The sequence below is a fragment of the Pan troglodytes genome, chromosome 8 (assembly GCF_028858775.2).
Source record: "Pan troglodytes isolate AG18354 chromosome 8, NHGRI_mPanTro3-v2.0_pri, whole genome shotgun sequence".
Lineage (NCBI taxonomy): Eukaryota > Metazoa > Chordata > Mammalia > Primates > Hominidae > Pan > Pan troglodytes.
Window position 1 is genome coordinate 105,252,465 of NC_072406.2, and position 19,683 is coordinate 105,272,147.

The 19,683-nt window shown below is 37.4% G+C and overlaps 1 protein-coding gene across 28 annotated transcripts in view; it reads left to right on the top strand.

The window, feature by feature from the left end:
- The window catches only part of EXOC6 (exocyst complex component 6), a 254,843-nt gene that overhangs the window by 212,417 nt on the left and 22,743 nt on the right, over nt 1–19,683 (top strand). For 9 of the 28 annotated variants that reach the window (XM_054659800.2, XM_063782011.1, XM_063782010.1 and 6 more), the window contains one exon: nt 4,917–6,589. The exons of the other annotated variants lie outside the window; for them this stretch is intronic. In XM_054659800.2, coding sequence (XP_054515775.2) covers nt 4,917–4,937 — 21 coding nt within the window. In that variant the 3' untranslated portion in view covers nt 4,938–6,589. Of the gene's footprint in view, nt 1–4,916; nt 6,590–19,683 lie in introns of those variants that run through there. 28 annotated transcript variants of the gene reach the window in all.

Consider the following 19,683-nt stretch of genomic DNA (forward strand, 5'->3'; position numbering starts at 1 on the left):
CTTGCCTCGGCCTCCCAAAGTGTTGGGATTACAGGTGTGAGCCACTGCACTCAGCCTAACCATGGCTATTCTAAGTCTTTTGTCATCTACAGAATATTAATTGTTTTTCTTTGATTCTCCTCAAAAAGCAGTTTACAATTGGCTACAGTCCAAAATTTGCTTCTTGGCATACAGAGTTATATAATGGACTCCAGAGACTCAAAAGGGGGAGGGTGGGAGAAGGGATGAGGGATAAAAACTACATATTGGGGGCTGGGCGCGGTCGCTCACACCTGTAATCCCAGCACTTTGGGAGGCTGAGGCGGGTGGATCATGAGGTCAGGAGATAGAAACCATCCTGGCCAACACGGTGAAACCCTGTCTCTTCTAAAATACAAAAAATTAACCAGGCATGGTGGCGGGTTCCTGTAATCCCAGCTACTTGGGGGGCTGCGGCAGGGAAATCGCTTGAACGTGGGGAGATGGAGGTTGCAGTGAGCCAAGATCATGCCATTGCACCCCAGCCTGGCGACAGAGCAAGACTCTGTCTCAAACAAACAAACACTACATATTGGGTACAATGTATACTACTTGGATGATGAATACACTAAAATCTCAGACTTCACCACTATACGATTCATCCATGTAACCAAAACCACTTATATTTCAAAAGCTATTGAAATAAAATAAAAAGCCGGGCATGGTGGCTCATGCCTGTAATCCCAGCACTTTGGGAGGCTGAGGTGGGCAGATCACGAGGTCAGGAGGTCGAGACCGTCCTGACTAACACAGTGAAACCCCGTCTCTACTAAAAATGCAAAAATTAGCTGGGCGTGGTGGCGCACGCCTGTAATCCCAGTTACTCAGGAGTCTGGGGCAGGGGAATCACTTGAACTTGGGAGGCAGAGGTTGCAGTGAGCCGAGATTGTGCCATTGCACTCCAGCTTGGGCAACAAGAGTGAAACTCTGTCTCAAAAAAAAAAAAGAAATTAAATAAAAATAAAAATTTTAAAAAAGAAATACATTCTTTATGCAGACCATCACATAACCATCTTTGACATAAATCACACTCCCCTATATGTAAAGATTAAATAAGACCTCATAACCAACAGCAATGTACAGACCATGTTTACATCTTAATTTGAACAAACCAGTTATAAAAAAAAGGGAGGGGTCAGGTTTGAGATAATCAGGGAAATATGGATATTAGATATTTGGTATTAAATTATTTTTAAAAGGTATAATAATGACATGGTGAATATGTTTTTTAAATGCCTTACTAGAGGCATAATAAAATATTATAGGTAAAATGAAAAAGTACATGTACATAAGTTATACATGTTTTCAAAAAAACATTAGAATATACAAAAAAGTAGAAAAAATTACTCATAGTCTTTCTACCCAAACACATCATTATTGGCATTCTGTTTTATTTCCTGCTGGTCTTTTTCCATTAATTTTTTTCCTCATCCATGCTCCTACTCACCAAAATATGATTGCTGGCATACTGTCCTCACAATTCCTTCTTTGTATTTCAGATAGTGTTTGCCTCTTAAATCTTAAAAAGGAACTTTTTTTTTTTTACCAGATATTTCAGAGCCATAAAACCCAAATATAATGTGTGTAACTTGTTTTGATCCCAATTCAGACAAATCAGTGGGAGAAAGCAGGGAAATGTATTCTGTGGTTTGTTTTAAAATACTTTAAAAAGAAAAATTATTGATAGTAGCTGAATCTGGGAGGTGAGGATGATGGGTTTATTGTGCTATTTACTTTCATATATGTTTGAAATTTTTCATAATAAAAATAAAAATATTAAATTAAAAAAAAAAAGACTCTGACAAATGCTCTTACATACAGGTGTCTGGTAACTTTGGAAATCATACCACTGGACTAGGTAAAAAAACTTCCAGGACTCTAATTAAAAAGCTGATACATTCATAAAGATTGCTAACCCAACATCAAGCAAAACAAGAGTTACATGGAACTGAACTGATGGTGGACTAAAATAATTTATTATTATTTTATTTTTAAATGTTAATCTATGTATTTGTTTATTTACTGATTTATTTATTTTGAGACCAGGTTATAAGACTGGCTAATTTTTGTATTTTTGGTAAAGATGGAGTTTCACCATGTTGCCCAGGCTAGTCTTGAACTCCAGGGCTCAAGCAATCCACCCGCCTCGGCCTCCCAAAGTGCTGGGATTACAGGCGTGAGCCACCACACTTGGCCCAAAATGATTTTTTGTTGACTTTTTATTTAAAACATTGCTGATTCTTCCTATGTTTTGTTTTCCAGAGCCAAGAAAATTTTTTCTTCTAAGCTATTCATAACTTACAGCAATTAGTTAAAATATACTTACGAACAAGATCAAAACATTTACTTTTCTCTCTAGATGATTTCTCCAGAATTTAGAAACTATCCATAAATATTCTAGTTTTATGACAATCTAATTATTTACATAAGTTCAATAAGAATCTTTTCTTTTGTAACAGGACACATTGAAAACACTGGTTATTTTACCAAGGATTTGACTAAAATGTCACGTTTTCATATATGACCAGACTGCTTTGAGGGATTGAGGTTGACTTTATAAAGCCAATAAAGTTTAAAAACAAAAAAACAAAAAAGAGACTGGCCCTGTTCCCTATCCACACAGTTCCCTTATAAGGTTCCTGACCTTGGGATAAGTAAAAAATGTCACTTTCTGGCAGGCCTGAGAACCTCAAGATACTTCAAGGACCTTGAAAAGAGAAAATTTCACCCAGTTCATACCGATATTAGAGGCACAGTCTGATGGCAAATGCTCAGCTTGCTTTCCTACCCTTGAGGCTTTTAAAAGTCTAATCCAAAATTCCTTATTAAAAGTTCCAGTGAAGTCCATTTTTAAAAAGTCCATATGGTGAATCACTATTCTTGCTGCACTATACAAATAATCAGGCCAAATATGGTAAGACTAAAATTTATTTTACAAATAAATTGGTCCTAGTATAATTTGTATTTGATTTTTTTAAAAGGGGGACTAGAAAAAATACATATTAAAGGAAAAACCATAGTATACATGTATTAGATTCTAGCCTTGTCCATTATTTTTATTATTTGCCTGCAATTTAGACCAAATCCTAAATTCTTTTTTAGCTACAAGTCTCCAAACTAATGTTTTCACATTTTTCTCACTTAAAATCACTAAAAATTAAAACTGCTTTTCTTAAAGCCCTAAAGCTAGAACTTAATATAAACTTCAACAAAAATCACCAGAGCAACTTACGTATTAACAGCCTTTATGCCTACAGATATATGGACTGTGCAAAAAGTTTGCTTGAATACCTGATTCAAACCATAATAATAATAATAATAATAAATCTGTCAGATTGCCACTGCAACCTGAAGATGCTTCAGAGACTCCAATAATTAGCTTATAGACTACTCCAGACATTGACCATTGTTTTTCTTCTGTTTCTGTAGAGATGCCTCTTATTAAAAATATGTTTGCCTACCTTACATATAGAGGCCTAGCTTTGAGGGCCCATCTGCAATGCTGTCTTCTAAAATAAGACACAGCTGTTTAATTGGACTGACCTATTCCCCAAAATAAGATACTGATTTGATGAGATATTTTGCCATTGAGTTACTAACTTGATTTGTCTTTTCACAGCCACTAACTCAGCTTTTAATATGTGAAACTTCTAGGGAAGTTTTAGACAGGGAAATGTTGGGGCTCAGAAACCAGTACTCTAAAATACAGTGCTTTGACATGCTGAACTGAAGAAGCAGCATTGAGGTCTCTCTGGCCTCTTTCCCACCCCCGCCCACTGCCCCACCATCTCTCAATACTTTGTCTCTCCCAAAGTACGGGATAAAGTTGTTCTCTAAAATTCCCTCATCTGCTTGAAGTTTGGACCTGTCACGGAAGAAAACGGTTACCTCTGGTTCCTTCCCTTGTATTAGCTAAACTCATGCAAGAAGAAAGACTGAAGTCTGTCAACACACCTGGGCAGACTTTTGTCACACAGGCTCAACAGACTTTGTCCCAGACCATTGTATATTCTTCATTCCCATTAAGTTCCCCTAGAAATCATTCACTACCCTCCTAAAATCATCCACACTTTCCCCATCTCCCTTTCCCATAAGAAAAAAGATACAGGGTCAGGCATGGTGGCTCACACCTGTAATCCCAGCACTTGGGAGGCTGAGGTAGGAGGATCACTTGAAGCCGGGTGTCAAGACCAGTCTGGGCAACATAGCAAGACCCTACCTCTAAAACAAAACAAAACAAACAAAAACATGTAACCATCTATACCCCATTGCATAGTGGAAAAATCACTCTGCGATTCTCTCTCATGCATGCTAATAAATGTATATGGTATTTCTCCTATTAATTTGCCTTTTGTTAATTGATGTTTCAGTTAAACTTCCAAGGGTGAGGGAGTTTTCCCTTTATCCCTACAACTCTCAACTTCATTCTAGTTTACCAGAAGAGATTCTTTCTGTTGACAGTAGATCCATTTCCTTTAGAAGGAGTTCCCTCTGTTGCAGTGCTATTTCCCTGAACAAGGTGATGTACTATTGAAAACAGGATTCTTTAGCAAGTTGAAAACAGGATTGATTGTATATTCATTTCCCAGTTAGTTTAAGGTCACTTAGTGGGGTAAGTTTCCTACTGGTGTAAGTTACAAGGACATAAACATATTCTCCAATCCAAAGGACAGCTTTAAGAGGAGATGATTTGAGAATAATTCTCATTATATATGAATAATCTGTTTATAGAAAGTTTGAAATTTCTCATGTGATATTTTCTCAGTTGTATATGAATTTTTATGGTGGTAATTCATTTATGTGATGTTAACTAGTTGATAATCTCATTGTAGGATTGTGAGTAGGACCACATAGTTTATGAAACTGTTCGTAAGGATTCTTTTCTTTGATTTTTCCAGATAGATAGATGGTTGGTTTAATGGAGATTAAAACACTGATCCCACGTACTTCCTTCCTTCAAAGAGAATCATCATTTGACAGCATAGAAGACCTCTTTACAAGTATATAGCTCACTAGGGAATCGTTACTAAGACATACTTATGAATATTAATAAACATCTCAAGTCATTTTTGTTGAATTTACTTTTCAAGTATGTGCACTTAGAGGGCATTAAGTCCTGGTTGACTTTTCCTCATCAATGTAATCTATGAGACTTCTAAGTTAATTTTAAAAATCTATTATGAAACATGTAGAATTGTGAAATCTATGATGATGTGTGTAGAATTGTTAGAATACAAGATTTATGTAGAAATAACTAAATATAAAACAATTTTTGAGAATATAGTAAATATGCAGTGGAAGGGATCAGTGGATAGAAAATTTTGGGTGAGTTATTTTATTACATTTTAATTTTTCTAGTTTTAAAAGGGGCTTAAAATACTTTTTTCTGATTATTATTGTCAAAATGTAATCATACTCTTCTTGGACTTTTGTATTCCAAAATAAGAATATGCAACCAATTCCTTAGCTGCTAGATCACTGTGGCATGGCTTGAATTTTATTATTTTAGTAGCTTGGACTTAATAAATTGAAAAAGATAGATATTTTTCACCTATATTTGTTTTTTTGCTTATATTTGTTTTTAAAATTAGTTTACAAATAGTTAAGTGGTGAAATGCCAAGTATGGGGAATTGGCAAAAAATAAAAATAAAACTGGTCTTGAAAAGTGAAGTCTCACATGAGGTGATAAAAGTTTTTTTTTTTTTATCAGATGTTAGTGATTATTTAAAGAAGGATGCTTTAAAGTTTCAATAGGGCTTTTATGTTCCTCACTTCATAAAGCTATTTCATAGCATATTGCTTTAACACTTTTATATGAAGTAGTATACCACCAAATGTAAAGGGGTTGCTAACACCTTTATTTACATTTCAGTTGGGGTTCTGCACTTTTCCTTCTTTTTTTTTTTTTTTCCAGTCTGTGATCCATTTCTGTCTTAATAGGGTGGTTGACAGTTCTTTTCAAGCATACTTAGAAAGGCAAAAGAGCCCTTTTCATAGTACTTATAAGGGGTCATGCTTCTGTTTTTTAGTTTGAATTTGATACTGCTTCATGAGTTGCTATGAAAGATTAGGAAGTAGGTCCAGTGGTCAGATTTTACCTGCCCACCCGGACTTTGCCCTGAGGTCAAACTCCTGATATTTGCTGTTCTGAATAGAGGAGTTGATGACAAGTATGAGCTGATACAAGAGGAAAGTTAGAACCATATCAAAGCTGAAGGCAAGAGAATTGGGACTCTATGAGAGACTAGCTAAAAGATGGATCATCGGGATTGCCCTCTTCTAAGGAAAAGGAAATAGCTGACCTGTGATTGAAAAGACTTTATCATCCTGCCAATCACATACTTGCTAATGGAAGCCAGTTATCTCAACAACATCTTAAGTCCTACTGCTCTAGTAGACAATGTGGAGGATTAGCGGTACTGGTGCCACATTATGTGAATATGCTGCCTCCATCAATTTAAATGTGCTTTGTGAATATGATTTGTTCGTGTAAATTTTTTTTACAAGTAAAGCCTATCATCCTGTTACCCCCTATTCTGAAATTAAGTTACTAAATGATGAAGGACTTGATATACTTATTTGTGTCTGTTTTCATTTACAAAGACCATATGTTTTGTTAAATATAATATTTCAAGTGGACTTCAGATGAATATGTGAAATTCTTTTGGCAATATATGAAAACTTAAAAAAATTTAAACTATATTAAGATTCTTTGTATAATATGCAGTATTCAGTGATAATTTTTTATAACTTATTTTTTAATAACTCATTCTTAATACATAGAAATATTTCACAAAATATCACTGGGAAATGAGGTGTCACATATAACTGAATTTTCCAGGTGACCAAAGATTATTTTTTAATCGCCAAAGCTTTTTAAATATAGCCATTTTGATGGAAAACTTTAAAGAAGGTGTCTCTCAGTTTCATAGCTTCTAACGGCATATAATTTCCACAGTAGATTGAGCATCCATTGCTTCACTAATACTATACTAAATCCTCTTTAACTGATCCTGTTGCATTTTGTGAGAAGTTACTTACACTGGCAAGATATCATTATTTCATTTGATCGTATCTTGATAATCTTTTAGAAAATATGGAGAAGTTTAGGTAGGTCAAATGATAAAGCAGTAAGGTGGGTTTCAAGCTAATGAAACAATCCTTTGCCCAAAGAATGCTGGCTGATGTATTGTTACCACCCTAGAGCTTCATTTCCCAAAGGGTCTTTCCAGGAACACTGATTTCTCAAGATGAGAAAAGGTTTCCAAGTCAGGTAAGTTTGGGAAGCACTTTATATTTTAACCCCTCTTAGAGACCATTTTTATTAGAATTTTATTTTATTTTAATTTTTTGGAGACACGGTTTCACTCTGTTGCCCAGGCTGCAGTACAGTGGCACAGTCTTGGCTCACTGCAACCTCTGCCTCCTGGGTTCGAGCGATTTTCCTACCTCAACCTCCCAAGTAGCTGGGATTACAGGTGCACACCACCACACCTGGCCTGGCTAAGACAGTGTTCCACCATGTTGGCCAGGCTGGTCGCGAACTCCTGACCTCAGGTGATCCACCCAGCTAGGCCTCCCAAAGTCCTGGGATTACAGGTGTAAGCCACCGTGCCTGGCCTTTTATTAGAATTTTAAAGATAGGAATTCTGCAGTAACCCAGCATTCCCAAACTCATTACAGGGCACCTCCCTCACTTATTTTAGGGTTTATTACATGAAACATCCTTTGGCAAATGCTTTAAGGAAGATGCTGGCAGTGCCCTCTAAATGTCTTTCTTTGACAGTTTGGGATCAACAGTTTTCTTTTGTCTTTTTTTCCTGGAAAGCCCAACCGCAGGGATCAACATATTTTTAAAATAATAATTTGAGTTAAGACATAGAAAAAATACAAATTGTATGTGTAGATTATATGAAGCCAGGAGAGTTACCCAAGATGACAGGAGACAGAATCAAAGTATTCTCAGTAGGCTTGAGTGATGAGCCGAAGCCAACAAAGTTAAATTTAGTAAGAAAAATATTAAGTCTATGTTTAACTTTTTTAAAAATAATTTTTTTAAATTTCAGGTTTTAGGAAATCTGACTTACAATGTGAAAAAGATCTGGTAGTTTTAGTTAACCTCCATGAACAAATTGTGTGATGGTAATTCCTAGACTGCATTCATGAAATTGTGGTATTTGGATTAGACCACTGTGCTTTGGGGCTGTTAAGACTATGCCTGTATATTGCATGATGACATAGACACTCACAAATTGGAGAGCACCTAAAAAGAGAGTTACAAGGCTAGTGAGGGATGATATACCTTGTCATATGAGAAGCCGTTTTTAAATTTTGGGAATTTAATTTAATGCTTAGAAGTGTAGCTTTGCAGAGGAATATAAAATAGGTTTTTATTGGCCTAGATATATGAGTCAAGTGTACTATTTTCTTCTTCCAAATATAATCCTATGCCACAATAATAATTTACTTAACCCATTCAGGATTAGGTCTTGTTTTCAAGTATTTAATTTATTTCAAGTATTTTAATTTTGGGCAAACTAGAGAAAAGAGGAGTGGTCATTCCTTTGAATGATATGTAGAGAATTTGAAAGGGAATTTTAAATGTGCAAAATATATGTGGATCTCATAGCACTTTCAAATAAATGTTTTATTAAAGTACATTATGCATTTGGGCAAATCATATGTATACTGCTGCTGATTTTTCACCAGGTGACTACATCTATAGAACACATAGATCAAGAAAGAGAACTTGACCAGTACCTCAAAAGAGAGCCCCCACCCCACACTGTGCCTCTTTCTAGTCATTCTTCTCCTCCCTTTCAAGGATAACCACTATCATGACTTTTAACACCAAAGATAAAAGTAGCCTGAGTTTTAACTTTGTATATACCAAATCATGCAGGATAACTTTTGGTTCTGCTTTCTGTTGCTCATTGTCTTTGAAATTTATCCATGTTGTTACGTATAGCTGTGGTTCATTCACTCCCTTGGTTGTGTAGTCTGCCCTTGTACAAATATACCATAATTTATGTATATGTTCTGCTCTTGGTAGACATATGAACTGATTCCAGTTTTGCTGTTACAGTAGTACTAACATGATCATTCTTTTACATGTCTTTTGGTAAACATATGCACACATTTCCGTTTGAGTGTTTACCTAGGAATGGAATTGCTGAGTCAGGGAGTGTATACACATGATCAGTTTTAATAGATACTGTGAAGCATTTGTGCTAGTTTATACTTTAGCCGTCAGTGTAGGGAAGTTCTAGCTGTTCTGCATCCCTGTTATCACCTGGTATTGTCTGTCTCTTCCTTTTTAGCCATTCCAGTGGCTGTGTGGTAGTTTTACACTGTGGTTTTAATATACAGGCATACCTTGCTTTACTGTGCTTCGCTTTGTTGCGATTCACAGATAATGTGATTTTTACAAATCTAAGGTTTGTGATACTGCTGCATCCTGGAAGTCTTTCAGTACCGTTTTTCTAACAGCATATGGTCACTTAGTATCCTTGGTCACATTTTGTAATTCTCACAGTATTTCAAACTTTTTCATTATTACTATGTCTGTTTTTGATCTGTGATCAGTGGTCTTTGATGTTACCATTGTAATTGTTTTGGGGTGCATGAACCACACCCATATAAGATGATGAACTTAATCAATAAACCTGTGTGTTCTGACTGCTCTACCAACCAGCTGTTCCCGTCTCTTCCTCTCCTGGAGCCTCCCTATTCCCTAAGAGGTAACAATATTGAAATTAGGCTAATTAATAATCCTACAGTGGCCTCTAAGTGTTCAAGTGAATGGAAGAGCCACATGTCTCTCACAAAAGCTAGAAATGATTAACTTAATGAGGAAGGCATGTCGAAAGCTGATAGACCAAAAGCAAGGCCTCTTGCACCAAACAGCCAAGGTGTGAATACAAAGAAATAATTATTGAAGGAAATTAAAAGTGCTACTCCAGTGAACACAAGATTGATATGACAGCAAAATAGCCTCATTGCTGATATGGAGAAAGTCCGAGTGTTCTGGATAAAAATCAAACCAGCCACAGCATTCCCTTGAGCCAAAGTATAATCCAGAGCAAGGAGGGCCTAACTCTGTTCAATTCTATGAAGGCTGAGAGAAGTGAGGAAGCTGCAGATGAAAAGTTTGAAGGTAGCTGAGGTTGGTTCATGAGGTTTAAGGAAAGAAGCCATCTCCATAACATAAACGTGCAAGATGAAGCAGCAAGTGCTAATGGAGAAGCTACAGCAAGTAATTTATCCAGAAGATCTAACTAAGGTAATTGATGAAGTGGCTACATTAAGCACTAAGCAAGAGATTTTCAGTGTAGATCAAACAACCTTCTGTTGGAAAAAGGTATCAACTATGACTTTCATAACTAGAGAAGAGAAGGCAATACTTGGTTTTAAAGTTTCAAAGACATTCAGACTGTCTTGTTAGGGACTAATGCATCTGGTGACTTTAAGTTGAAGCCAGTATTCAATGACCATTCCAAAAACCCAAGGGCCCTTAAGAATTGTTGCATCTGCCTGTGCTCTATAAATGGAACAACAAAGCCTGGGTGACAGCACATCTATTTATAGCATGGTTTGTTGAATATTTTAAGTGCACTGTTGAGACCTCCTGCTCAGAAGAAAAGAATCCTTTCAAAATATTACTGCTTATTAACAATGGACTTCATCACTCAAGAACTCTGATGGATATGTACAAGGAAATAAATGTTTTCATGCCTGCTAACACAGCATTCATTCTGCAGCCCATGGATCAAGGAATGATTTCAACTTTCAAGTCTTATTATTTAAAAATACATTTTGAAAGGCTACAGCTACCATAGAATAGTTCTTCTGATGGGTCTGGGCAAAGTCAACTGAGAGCCTTCTGGAAAGGATTCTCCATTCTAAATGCCATTAAAGACATTTGTGATTGGTCGTGGCTCACCCCTGTAATCCCAACACTTTGGGAGGCCGAGGTGGGAGGGCTGCTTGAGGCTGGGAGTTTGAGACCAACCTGGACAACATAAGGAGATGCTGTCATATGTTATTTTTTTTAAAACTTGCCAAGCATGGTGGTGCTTGCCTGTAATCCCAGCTACTCTGGAGGCTAGGTGGGAGGATCGCCTGAGCCCTGGAGGTCGAGACTTCAGTGAGCCATGATCGTGCCACTCCACTCCAGCCTGGGCAACAGAGCAAGACCCTGTCTCAAAAAAAAGAAAAAAGTTTCCATTCCTCATGGATGATTTTGAGGGGTTCAAGACTTCAGTGGAGGAACTAACTGCAGAAGTCGTGGAAATAGCAAGGAAACTAGAACTGGAGCCTGAAAATGTGATTGAGTTGCTAAAATCTCATGATAAAATTTGAATGGATGAGGTATTACTTCTAACGGATAAGCAGGGAAAGTGTTTTTTTGAGATGGAATCTACCCCTGGTGAAGAGGCTGTTCACAAGGAAATTAGAATATGCTGGATGCGGTGGCTCAGGCCTGTAATCCCAGCACTTTGGGAGGCCTAGGCAGGTGGATCACCTGAGGTCGGGAGATCAGGACCAGCCTGACCAACATGGAGAAACCCTGTCTCTACTAAAAATACAGAATTAGTCGGACGTGGTGGCATATGCCTGTAATCCTAGCTACTTGGGAGACTGAGGCAGGAGAATCGCTTGAACCTGGGAGGTGGAGGTTGCGGTGAGCTGAGATCGTGCCATTGCACTCCAGCCTGGGCAACAAGAGTGAAACTCCATCTCAAAAAAAAAAAAAAAAAAAAAAGAATTTAGAATATTACATAAACTTAGTTGATAAAGAAGTGGCAGAATTTGAAAGGATTGACTCCAATTTTGAAAGATGTTCTACTCTGGGTAAAATGCTGCCAAACAGTATCCATGCTTCAGAGATATCTTTTGTGAAAGGAAGAGTCAATTGATGCAGTAAATTTCATTGTTGTCTTTTTTTAAGATATTGGCATAGCCACCTCAGCCTTCAGCAATCACCACCCGAATGAGTCAGCAGCCATCCACACTGAGGCAAGAGTCTCCACCAGCAAAAACATTACTACTGGCTGAAGCCTCAAATGATCATTAGCATTTTTTTCGTAGTAAAGTACATTTAATTAGGGTGTGTACATTGTTTTTTCAGACATGCTATTGCACACTTAATAGACTATAGTGTAAACATAACTTTCATTTACACTGGGTAACCTAAAAATTTGTGTCACTCACTTTATTGTGATAATCATTTTATCGAGGTTGTCTGGAACCAGACATACAGTATCTCCGAAGTATGCCTGTTTATTTCTTGATGACTTATAAAATTGAATTTTTTTCATCCATGTATTTGCCATTTGAATGTTCTCTTTTGTGAATAACCTGCCGAGATTTGAGGCCATTTTTCTCTGTTGGGTTGTCTATGTCTGACTGATTTATAGAATTTCTTTGTATATTCTGAATGGGAGTTCTTTATCAGGTCTATGTATTGTTGTAAATGTCTTCTACTCTGTTGCTTGTCTGTTCACTCTTAATAGTGTCTTTTGATGAGGAGAAGTTCATAATAGTAATGAAATCCAGTTTATTATTTTTTTATGATTCTTTTAATGTCCTGTTTAAGAAATCTTTGCCCTACCCCTGAAATCATAAAGATATTTTCCTTTGTTTTCTTCTGTAATTTTATTGTTTTACCACTCATATTTAAGTTTATAATCCATCCAAAGTTGATTTTTATGCATAGTTTGGGATGTAAAGTTCCAGATTCATTTTGTTCTGTATGGTTATTCAATTGACCTAGCATCATTTATTGAAAATAAATGGATCTCATAGTGTTTTTCTTTCTTTCTTTTTTTTTTTTTTTGAGATGGAGTTTCGCTCTTGTTGCCCAGGCTGGAGCGCAATGGCGCGATCTCGGCTCACTGCAACCTCTGCCTCCCAGGTTCAAGTGATTCTCCTGCCTCAGCCCCCTGAGTAGCTGGGATTACAGGCATGTGCCACCACGCCCAGCTAATTTTGTATTATTAGGAGAGACAGGGTTCCTCCATGTTGGTCAGGCTGGTCTCGAGCTCCCAACCACAGGTGATCCGCCTGCCTCGACCTCCTAAAGTGCTGAGATTACAGGCCTGAGCCACCGCGACTAGCCTAGTTTTTTCTGTTTAGTAGAGACGGGGTTTTGCCATGTTGCCCAGGCTGGTCTCAGACTCCTGAGCTCAGGCAGTCTGCCCACCTGAGCTCAGGCAATCTGCCTGCCTCGACCTCCCAAAGTGCTAGGGTTATAGGCGTGAGCCACTGCGCCCAGCCAAAAAAATGGTAAATTTTCAAAAATAATTTGAACTTCTAAAAAAAGCATTCAGATAATTTTATGAAGTTTGATAATTACTAGAGAATTAATGCTGCTTAGATGCAGTAAACCAGTCAGTCATACAGAATAACTTGTTTTTAAGAAGCATGAACAGTAACACAGGATTCCTTGTGAAGAATGAGAAGATTTAATTGAGAAATTAAAATACCAGCTCATGTAGAGTTCAAATCCTAACAGTTGTTGGATTCCTTAGTGACTCATCAAGGCTGTTGTTACTGAGCCACAGTCTGCAAGTATGCAGAGAAAGTATGCAGTCTCCAAGTATGGAGAAAAATAAAGAATATGTTTTTACTTTTTTCTCTTACTAATATACTTCATAAATTATAAATGAGATGGGAACAATTTGAAGGGTAGATGTTTTAGTAAAATGATCAAGATAGGTTCTGTGTTTTTCTGTTTGTTGTAGAGTGTGTCTCATAGTATTATTAACAAAAAAGAAATACAGTTAAAGTGACATTTTTCAAGATACACCTTCCCTTAAGGCAAACAATCTAATTTTTGCCAAAATAAGAACCTTAAAGCCAAACTTCCAGGAAGAAAACAGTATTACTATTTAGTGTACTAAAAATAGGATGAAAAAATGTTGTAAGTCCTTTAGAACTTACAGATATTTTTGGCCCAGATGGTTTACTTTTCACGTTAATTTAGCTGTGAGCACCTACAGATGCAGAAAGAGAAGGGGGTAGAGGAACAAAAGCTACTTTGTTCAGTTGATCTCTTTACCTGACACCAAGCCCTCCCTGCCAGGTAAGAGAGGAAATTTACACCTAGATATGTTCTTTTTCCTGTCATCACTTCTTTGATGCAACATCATTTTTTAAAGAATACTTTAAAAAAAAAATCATTTTGTTACCCTGCACATGAATCTTTTTATTAATTGAAACCAGGGAAGATTCTCTGCCTCCAGGAGTTCAGGAATTATTTCTGAAGGTAAAGCCCATTCTTTTTCATTTTTTAGTTGGTTTTTAACTTATCAACTCTTACAACTTGACTTGTTCTTATCTGTGTCCTGATCTAATATGTTCTCATTTAATTAGACAAGAGTGTAGTCCATGCGTTTTCTTTTCTTTTCTTTTTTCTTTTTTCTTTCTTTCTTTTTTTTTTTTGAGCAGAGTCTTCGCTCTGTCACCCAGGCTGGAGTGCAGTGGCGCAATCTCAGCTCACTGCAACCTCCGCCTCCCAGGTTCAAGCGATTTTCCTGCCTCAGCCTCCCGAGCAGCTGGGATTACAGGCACATGCTACTGCACCCAGCTAATTTTTGTATTTTTAGTACAGAGGGGGTGTCACCATGTTGGTCAGGCTGGTCTTGAACTGCTGACCTCAGGTGATCTGCCCGCCTCTGCCTACCAAAGTGCTGGGATTATAGGCATGAGCCACCGTGCCCGGCCCCATGCCATTTTTAAAAGAGGCACCCCATAATACTACCCCTCACTTCACAGATTTGTTTTCTAATAAGACAAATGCACATATCATGAAGATATATGCCATTTCTTTCATGATAAATTGTTAAGTCTGGGCTTCTCAATATAATACACTACAAAAGGACTAAGCAACCATTAGCCATAGGCATTACACATTTGACCACTGTTATGTTCTACCACTTTATAGGGAAATCTGTTATGAATAATTTGTAGTTTTCTATTGATTTTTTTCCCCCTTTAGCCTTCATCTCCACAGACAGGAATTAGTTGTAACATAGATTGCAGACCGGGTGTGGTGGCTCATGCCTGTAATTCCAGCAGTTTGGGAGGCCGAGGCAAAAAATCAGCCGGGTATTGTGGTGCACACCTGTAGTCCCAGCTAGTCAGGAGGCTGAGGCAGGAGGATTGCTTGAGCCTGGGAGTCAAGGCTGCAGTGAGCTATGATTGCACCACTGCACTCCATCCTGGGCAACAGAGTGAGGGTCACAAAAACAACAGCAAACAACAACGTAGATTGCATTGCACAAAGGTCATTACATGCCTTTACGTCAGGGGTTCCAACTTGAGAACCATGGGTTGGTTTTAGGAGGTTCAAGCAGAATTTTGTATGCGCATTTTTCTGAGAAGAAAGTCTAATGTTTTCATCTCAAAGGCAGCATATGTGACCTAAAAATAGATAGCTACACACCACAACTCCAGCAAAACTGAAAGCTGTCCAGATTAAGCCAGATCACCAAGAGCTGCCCTATTTTCAGATGTTTCTTCATTTACTCGACAAGTGTTTGAGCACCTGCTTTGGGCACTGTTTTAAGTGCAGAAGACAGTGGTGAACAAGATAGGCAGGATCCCTCCTCTCACAATCCCCCTTTGTTGGAGGGAGATCCACAACAAAGAGTGCTAATTTAAATAGTTTTAGATGGAATTTCAAATAACTTTTAGATGGTAAGAGAAAAATAAAACAGGTTAATGTGATAGTGACTGGAGGTGAGGTGGGCCACTTCAGATTTGGTGATCAGGGAAACCCTCTTTAAGGCGGTGGCATTTGAGCACATAACTGAGTGAAATTGGGAAATATAGGGAAATAGCATTCCTGGCAGAGGGAAGAGCAAGAGCAAAGTCCTAAGGTGCTGTTAGGAAAGAGAAAGGGTAATAGTATGGCTATAATGTAGTGTGCAAGAGGAAGAGGGGCAAATGAAATTAGGAGGATTATCAGAGCCAAATCACGTAAGGCCTTGAGGGCTTTGTTAAGGAGTTTGGATCATAGGTATGATGGGAAATCATTCAAGGGTTTCAAGCAGGTTAGTGTCATACTCTGATTTGTATTTTGAGAGTTTATTCTGGCTGTTTTAAGGAGAATAGATTTAAAAGGGACAAAAGTAGAATCAGGAAGAGCAATTAGATGATTGTTTTGGTAGTCCAGACTACAGATGATAGAATTGCTGTAGTAACTACTGATGATTGGGTTCACTGTATTTCATAGTAGCTCATAGTAGCTCCCAGCAGACTCAAGAGATTTCCGCTTTCAGTATTACAGATAGTTGAATTTACCCTGAGCAACTGGTTTGTTTTTATTTCAAGAGAACTGTGAGTTGTATAATTAATGGTATTTTATTCTGTATTTTGGAGACAGAAAAACTCAGGAATATAGCATAGCATCACATGTATTTTGTGTACTAACCTCATCTTCTTTCTTACTCTCATTTTCTCGTGGCCCTGGCTTTTCTCAGTTAACTAAGTTAAATTTGTCTTGCATATGTTTTTGTAAATTGCCTTAAAACCCTTTTGGAACAATGCAATATGTAAATAAATTAAGCGTTTGTTAGTGGACTCCTAAAACTGTTCGCAGTAAAAAGCATTAGGTGTGGATAGATTTTGATTTATTTGCTTGTTTATTTACTCATTTATTTCTTCAATAAAAATGATTGAGTGCCAGGCACTGGGGAAAAAGAAGTGACTGGTAGAAATTAAATAAGAGCCAGACTATTGGAGAGATAAGTTAGTTGGCAGTAATGAGATAAAGTTGAAGACAAAGACTATTGGATTCTGAAAGACAGCTAAAGGATAAAAAGTTAGGAGTGTAAAAAGAAAGCCACCAAAGTATCTGAATGACTTGTTGACAAGAACACTATTGTGTAGGAAATCAGAGACAGGATGGAGTCCTGCTCTTCTTAATAACTACTGCATGACTTTGGAAACTGTTTCCTGAACTATTTCAACTATATATATTACAATGGTTTAATGAAATCTGTGAGGGAAAATGTTGTAGAGTTTACTTCTGGGAGAGAGCTTTTACCTAGCATGCTTAATCTTGATTGCTAAAGTTAGGAATTATGTGAAGCTTGCAGTAAAGAGGTTATCAGTTGATTGAGTCAGCAGCTACCATCTATTGGTTTTTAACACTTCAACAGGGCAGTGGCATTGCTATGCCAGGTTCATATCATAGGTGAACTATTAAAAGCTGACAGTTTCTTCCACCAGTCTTGCTTGAAAAGGGAAGTACCCTGGGCACCCACCTCCTTGTTCTTAGCCCCTCACCCATTTTCTTTTATCCTTTTGTACATGGCCTGATAATCTCTCTCTACCATACCCCCAAATGATTATAAGGTTTAGGAAAGAAGTTCCCATGTACATCACCATAGAAAGATAGGAAAACCCTGATAAACATACACTTGTATTTGACTCAAAATGAACAACTTTGAGTTCTGTCTAAAGGGACATGAACAAGCTTTGAAACTTATGAAGGAATTGTTTGGCCAGAATTCTTGCCATAGAGACTGGACGTCTGCCAGGACTTTACTTTGAAATTTCTGTCTTCTGTTTCTAATCTTAAGGCATCACAACATACAATTCTTTTGCCACTGGTCCAGTTTATTCTTTTATGATGAGGAAGAAGGCACTTTTAAATAACAATTATTTCCACTATAATTAAACAAATCTTCTTTTGTTTGCATTATTTTGTTACTATATTGTATACACACCCTGCCTGCTTAAACTTGCCCCTGTGACTACTTCACAGGAACTTTCTTTAGAAGTTTTAAAGTCGTTGACTTCTTAAAGTATTAATGGGATTTGCCAAAGTTGTAGTATCTGAATGCTTGACTAGATATAGTAGCAGGACAACAAGCTTGTTCACACAGCTCCTCCAGCAAGCATTTTTTCCTCAGACAATCCTAAATTCATTTGAAGTGCCAAAGAATTAAAGGAAGATACATTTGGGTTTACTTCTGAATATAACAAGACCAGACATCTCACAAAGTTTACCTTAAGGTCCAGATATTAGAAAAGTATGCTGCCGTTTTGGAAAGCTTAGATTTTAAAGGATTAGTCTGAACCTAAATGACTTTTGCTTTTTTCTTCTTTTTGCTCCAGTGTCATAATTCTGGAAGTTTATAGTTTATGTGCTTAAATATGTAGGTGATAGGTGCTTATGCCTTCAGCTATCGATATGAACTTTGAACTCAAATTTTTATGATTATTTTAAGAGTAAACGTTAGAGCTGTTTTGTAGTTTGGAAAATTACCCTGTAAAATGATTTTTCAAAAACCAAAAACAAACACTGTGATAATTACAAAAATTGTTTATGCTCACTGTTTTTAAAAATTTCTTAAAAGTACTATAATTGCACACTCACAAAAAGTTACAAATATAGTTTAGAGAGGTCCCTTGTACACTTCCCCCAGTGCTAACGTTTTACATAGCTATAGTATTTGTCGAAACCAGGAAATTGGGGCCTGTCGTGGTGGCTCACGCCTGTAATCCCAGCACTTAGGGAGGTTGAGGTGAGCGGATCAATTGAGGCCAGGAGCTCTAGACCAGCTTGGCCAACATGGCAAAACCCCGTCTCTACTAAAAATACAAAAATTAGACAAGTGCATTGGCACATGCTTGTAATCCCCGCTAGTTGGGAGGTTGAGACATGAGAATTGCTTGAACCTGGCCTGCGGAGGTTGCAGTGAGCCGAGATCTTGCCACTGCACTCCAGCCTGGATGACAGATCAAGACTCTGTCTCCAGAAAAACAGAAACGAAAACACAGGAAATAGATATTGTATGTTCACTGTTAAACTAAAATCAAACCTAAAAAGAAAGCTCTCAGGCCGGGCACGGTGGCTCACACCTGTAATCCCAGCAGTTTGGGAGGCCGAGGCAGGCAGATCACCGAAGGTCGGGAGTTCAAGACCAGCCTGACCAACATGGAGAAACCCCATCTCTACTAAAAATACAAAACATTAGGCATGATAGCGTATGCCTGTAATCTCAGCTACTTGGGAGGCTGAGGCAGGAGAATCACTTGAGCCTGGGAGGTGGAGGTTGCAGTGAGCCGAGATCACACCATTGCACTCCAGCCTGGGCAAGAAGAGCGAAACTCCATCTCAAAAAAAAAAAAGAAAAAAAAGAGAAAGCTCTTATTTTCCCCTCCTCTTCAGTCTCTCACACTCATTATTTCCCTCCAGACCTTTGTAGTGTACATTCGAACATGTATACATGCAGATACTTACATACACACATGTAGTTATTTCCTTTTTGGGAAATATAATTCACATTTTTCATGCAACATATGCTTTCATATTGGTAAATATGGATGTTTCATTTGTTTTAATTTCTTTGTACTGTCTATAGTGTACATATACCATAATTTATTAAACAAGTCCTCATTTGTTGGACATTATGGATTCTTTAGTTTTGTCTATCTATTAATGAAGCTGCCATTAATATATTTATACATATATATCGAGCACTTGTGTAAGTATTTCTGTAGGCCTTTAGAAGTGGAATTACTGGGTACTGCTGAAAAAGCTCTCCAAAAAAATATATAAATCAGAATTATTTTTAAAAGAGATACGTAACTTGGCAATATGACAATAAATAAAGCTAACAGATTTATGGAAAAAATTATGTCATATA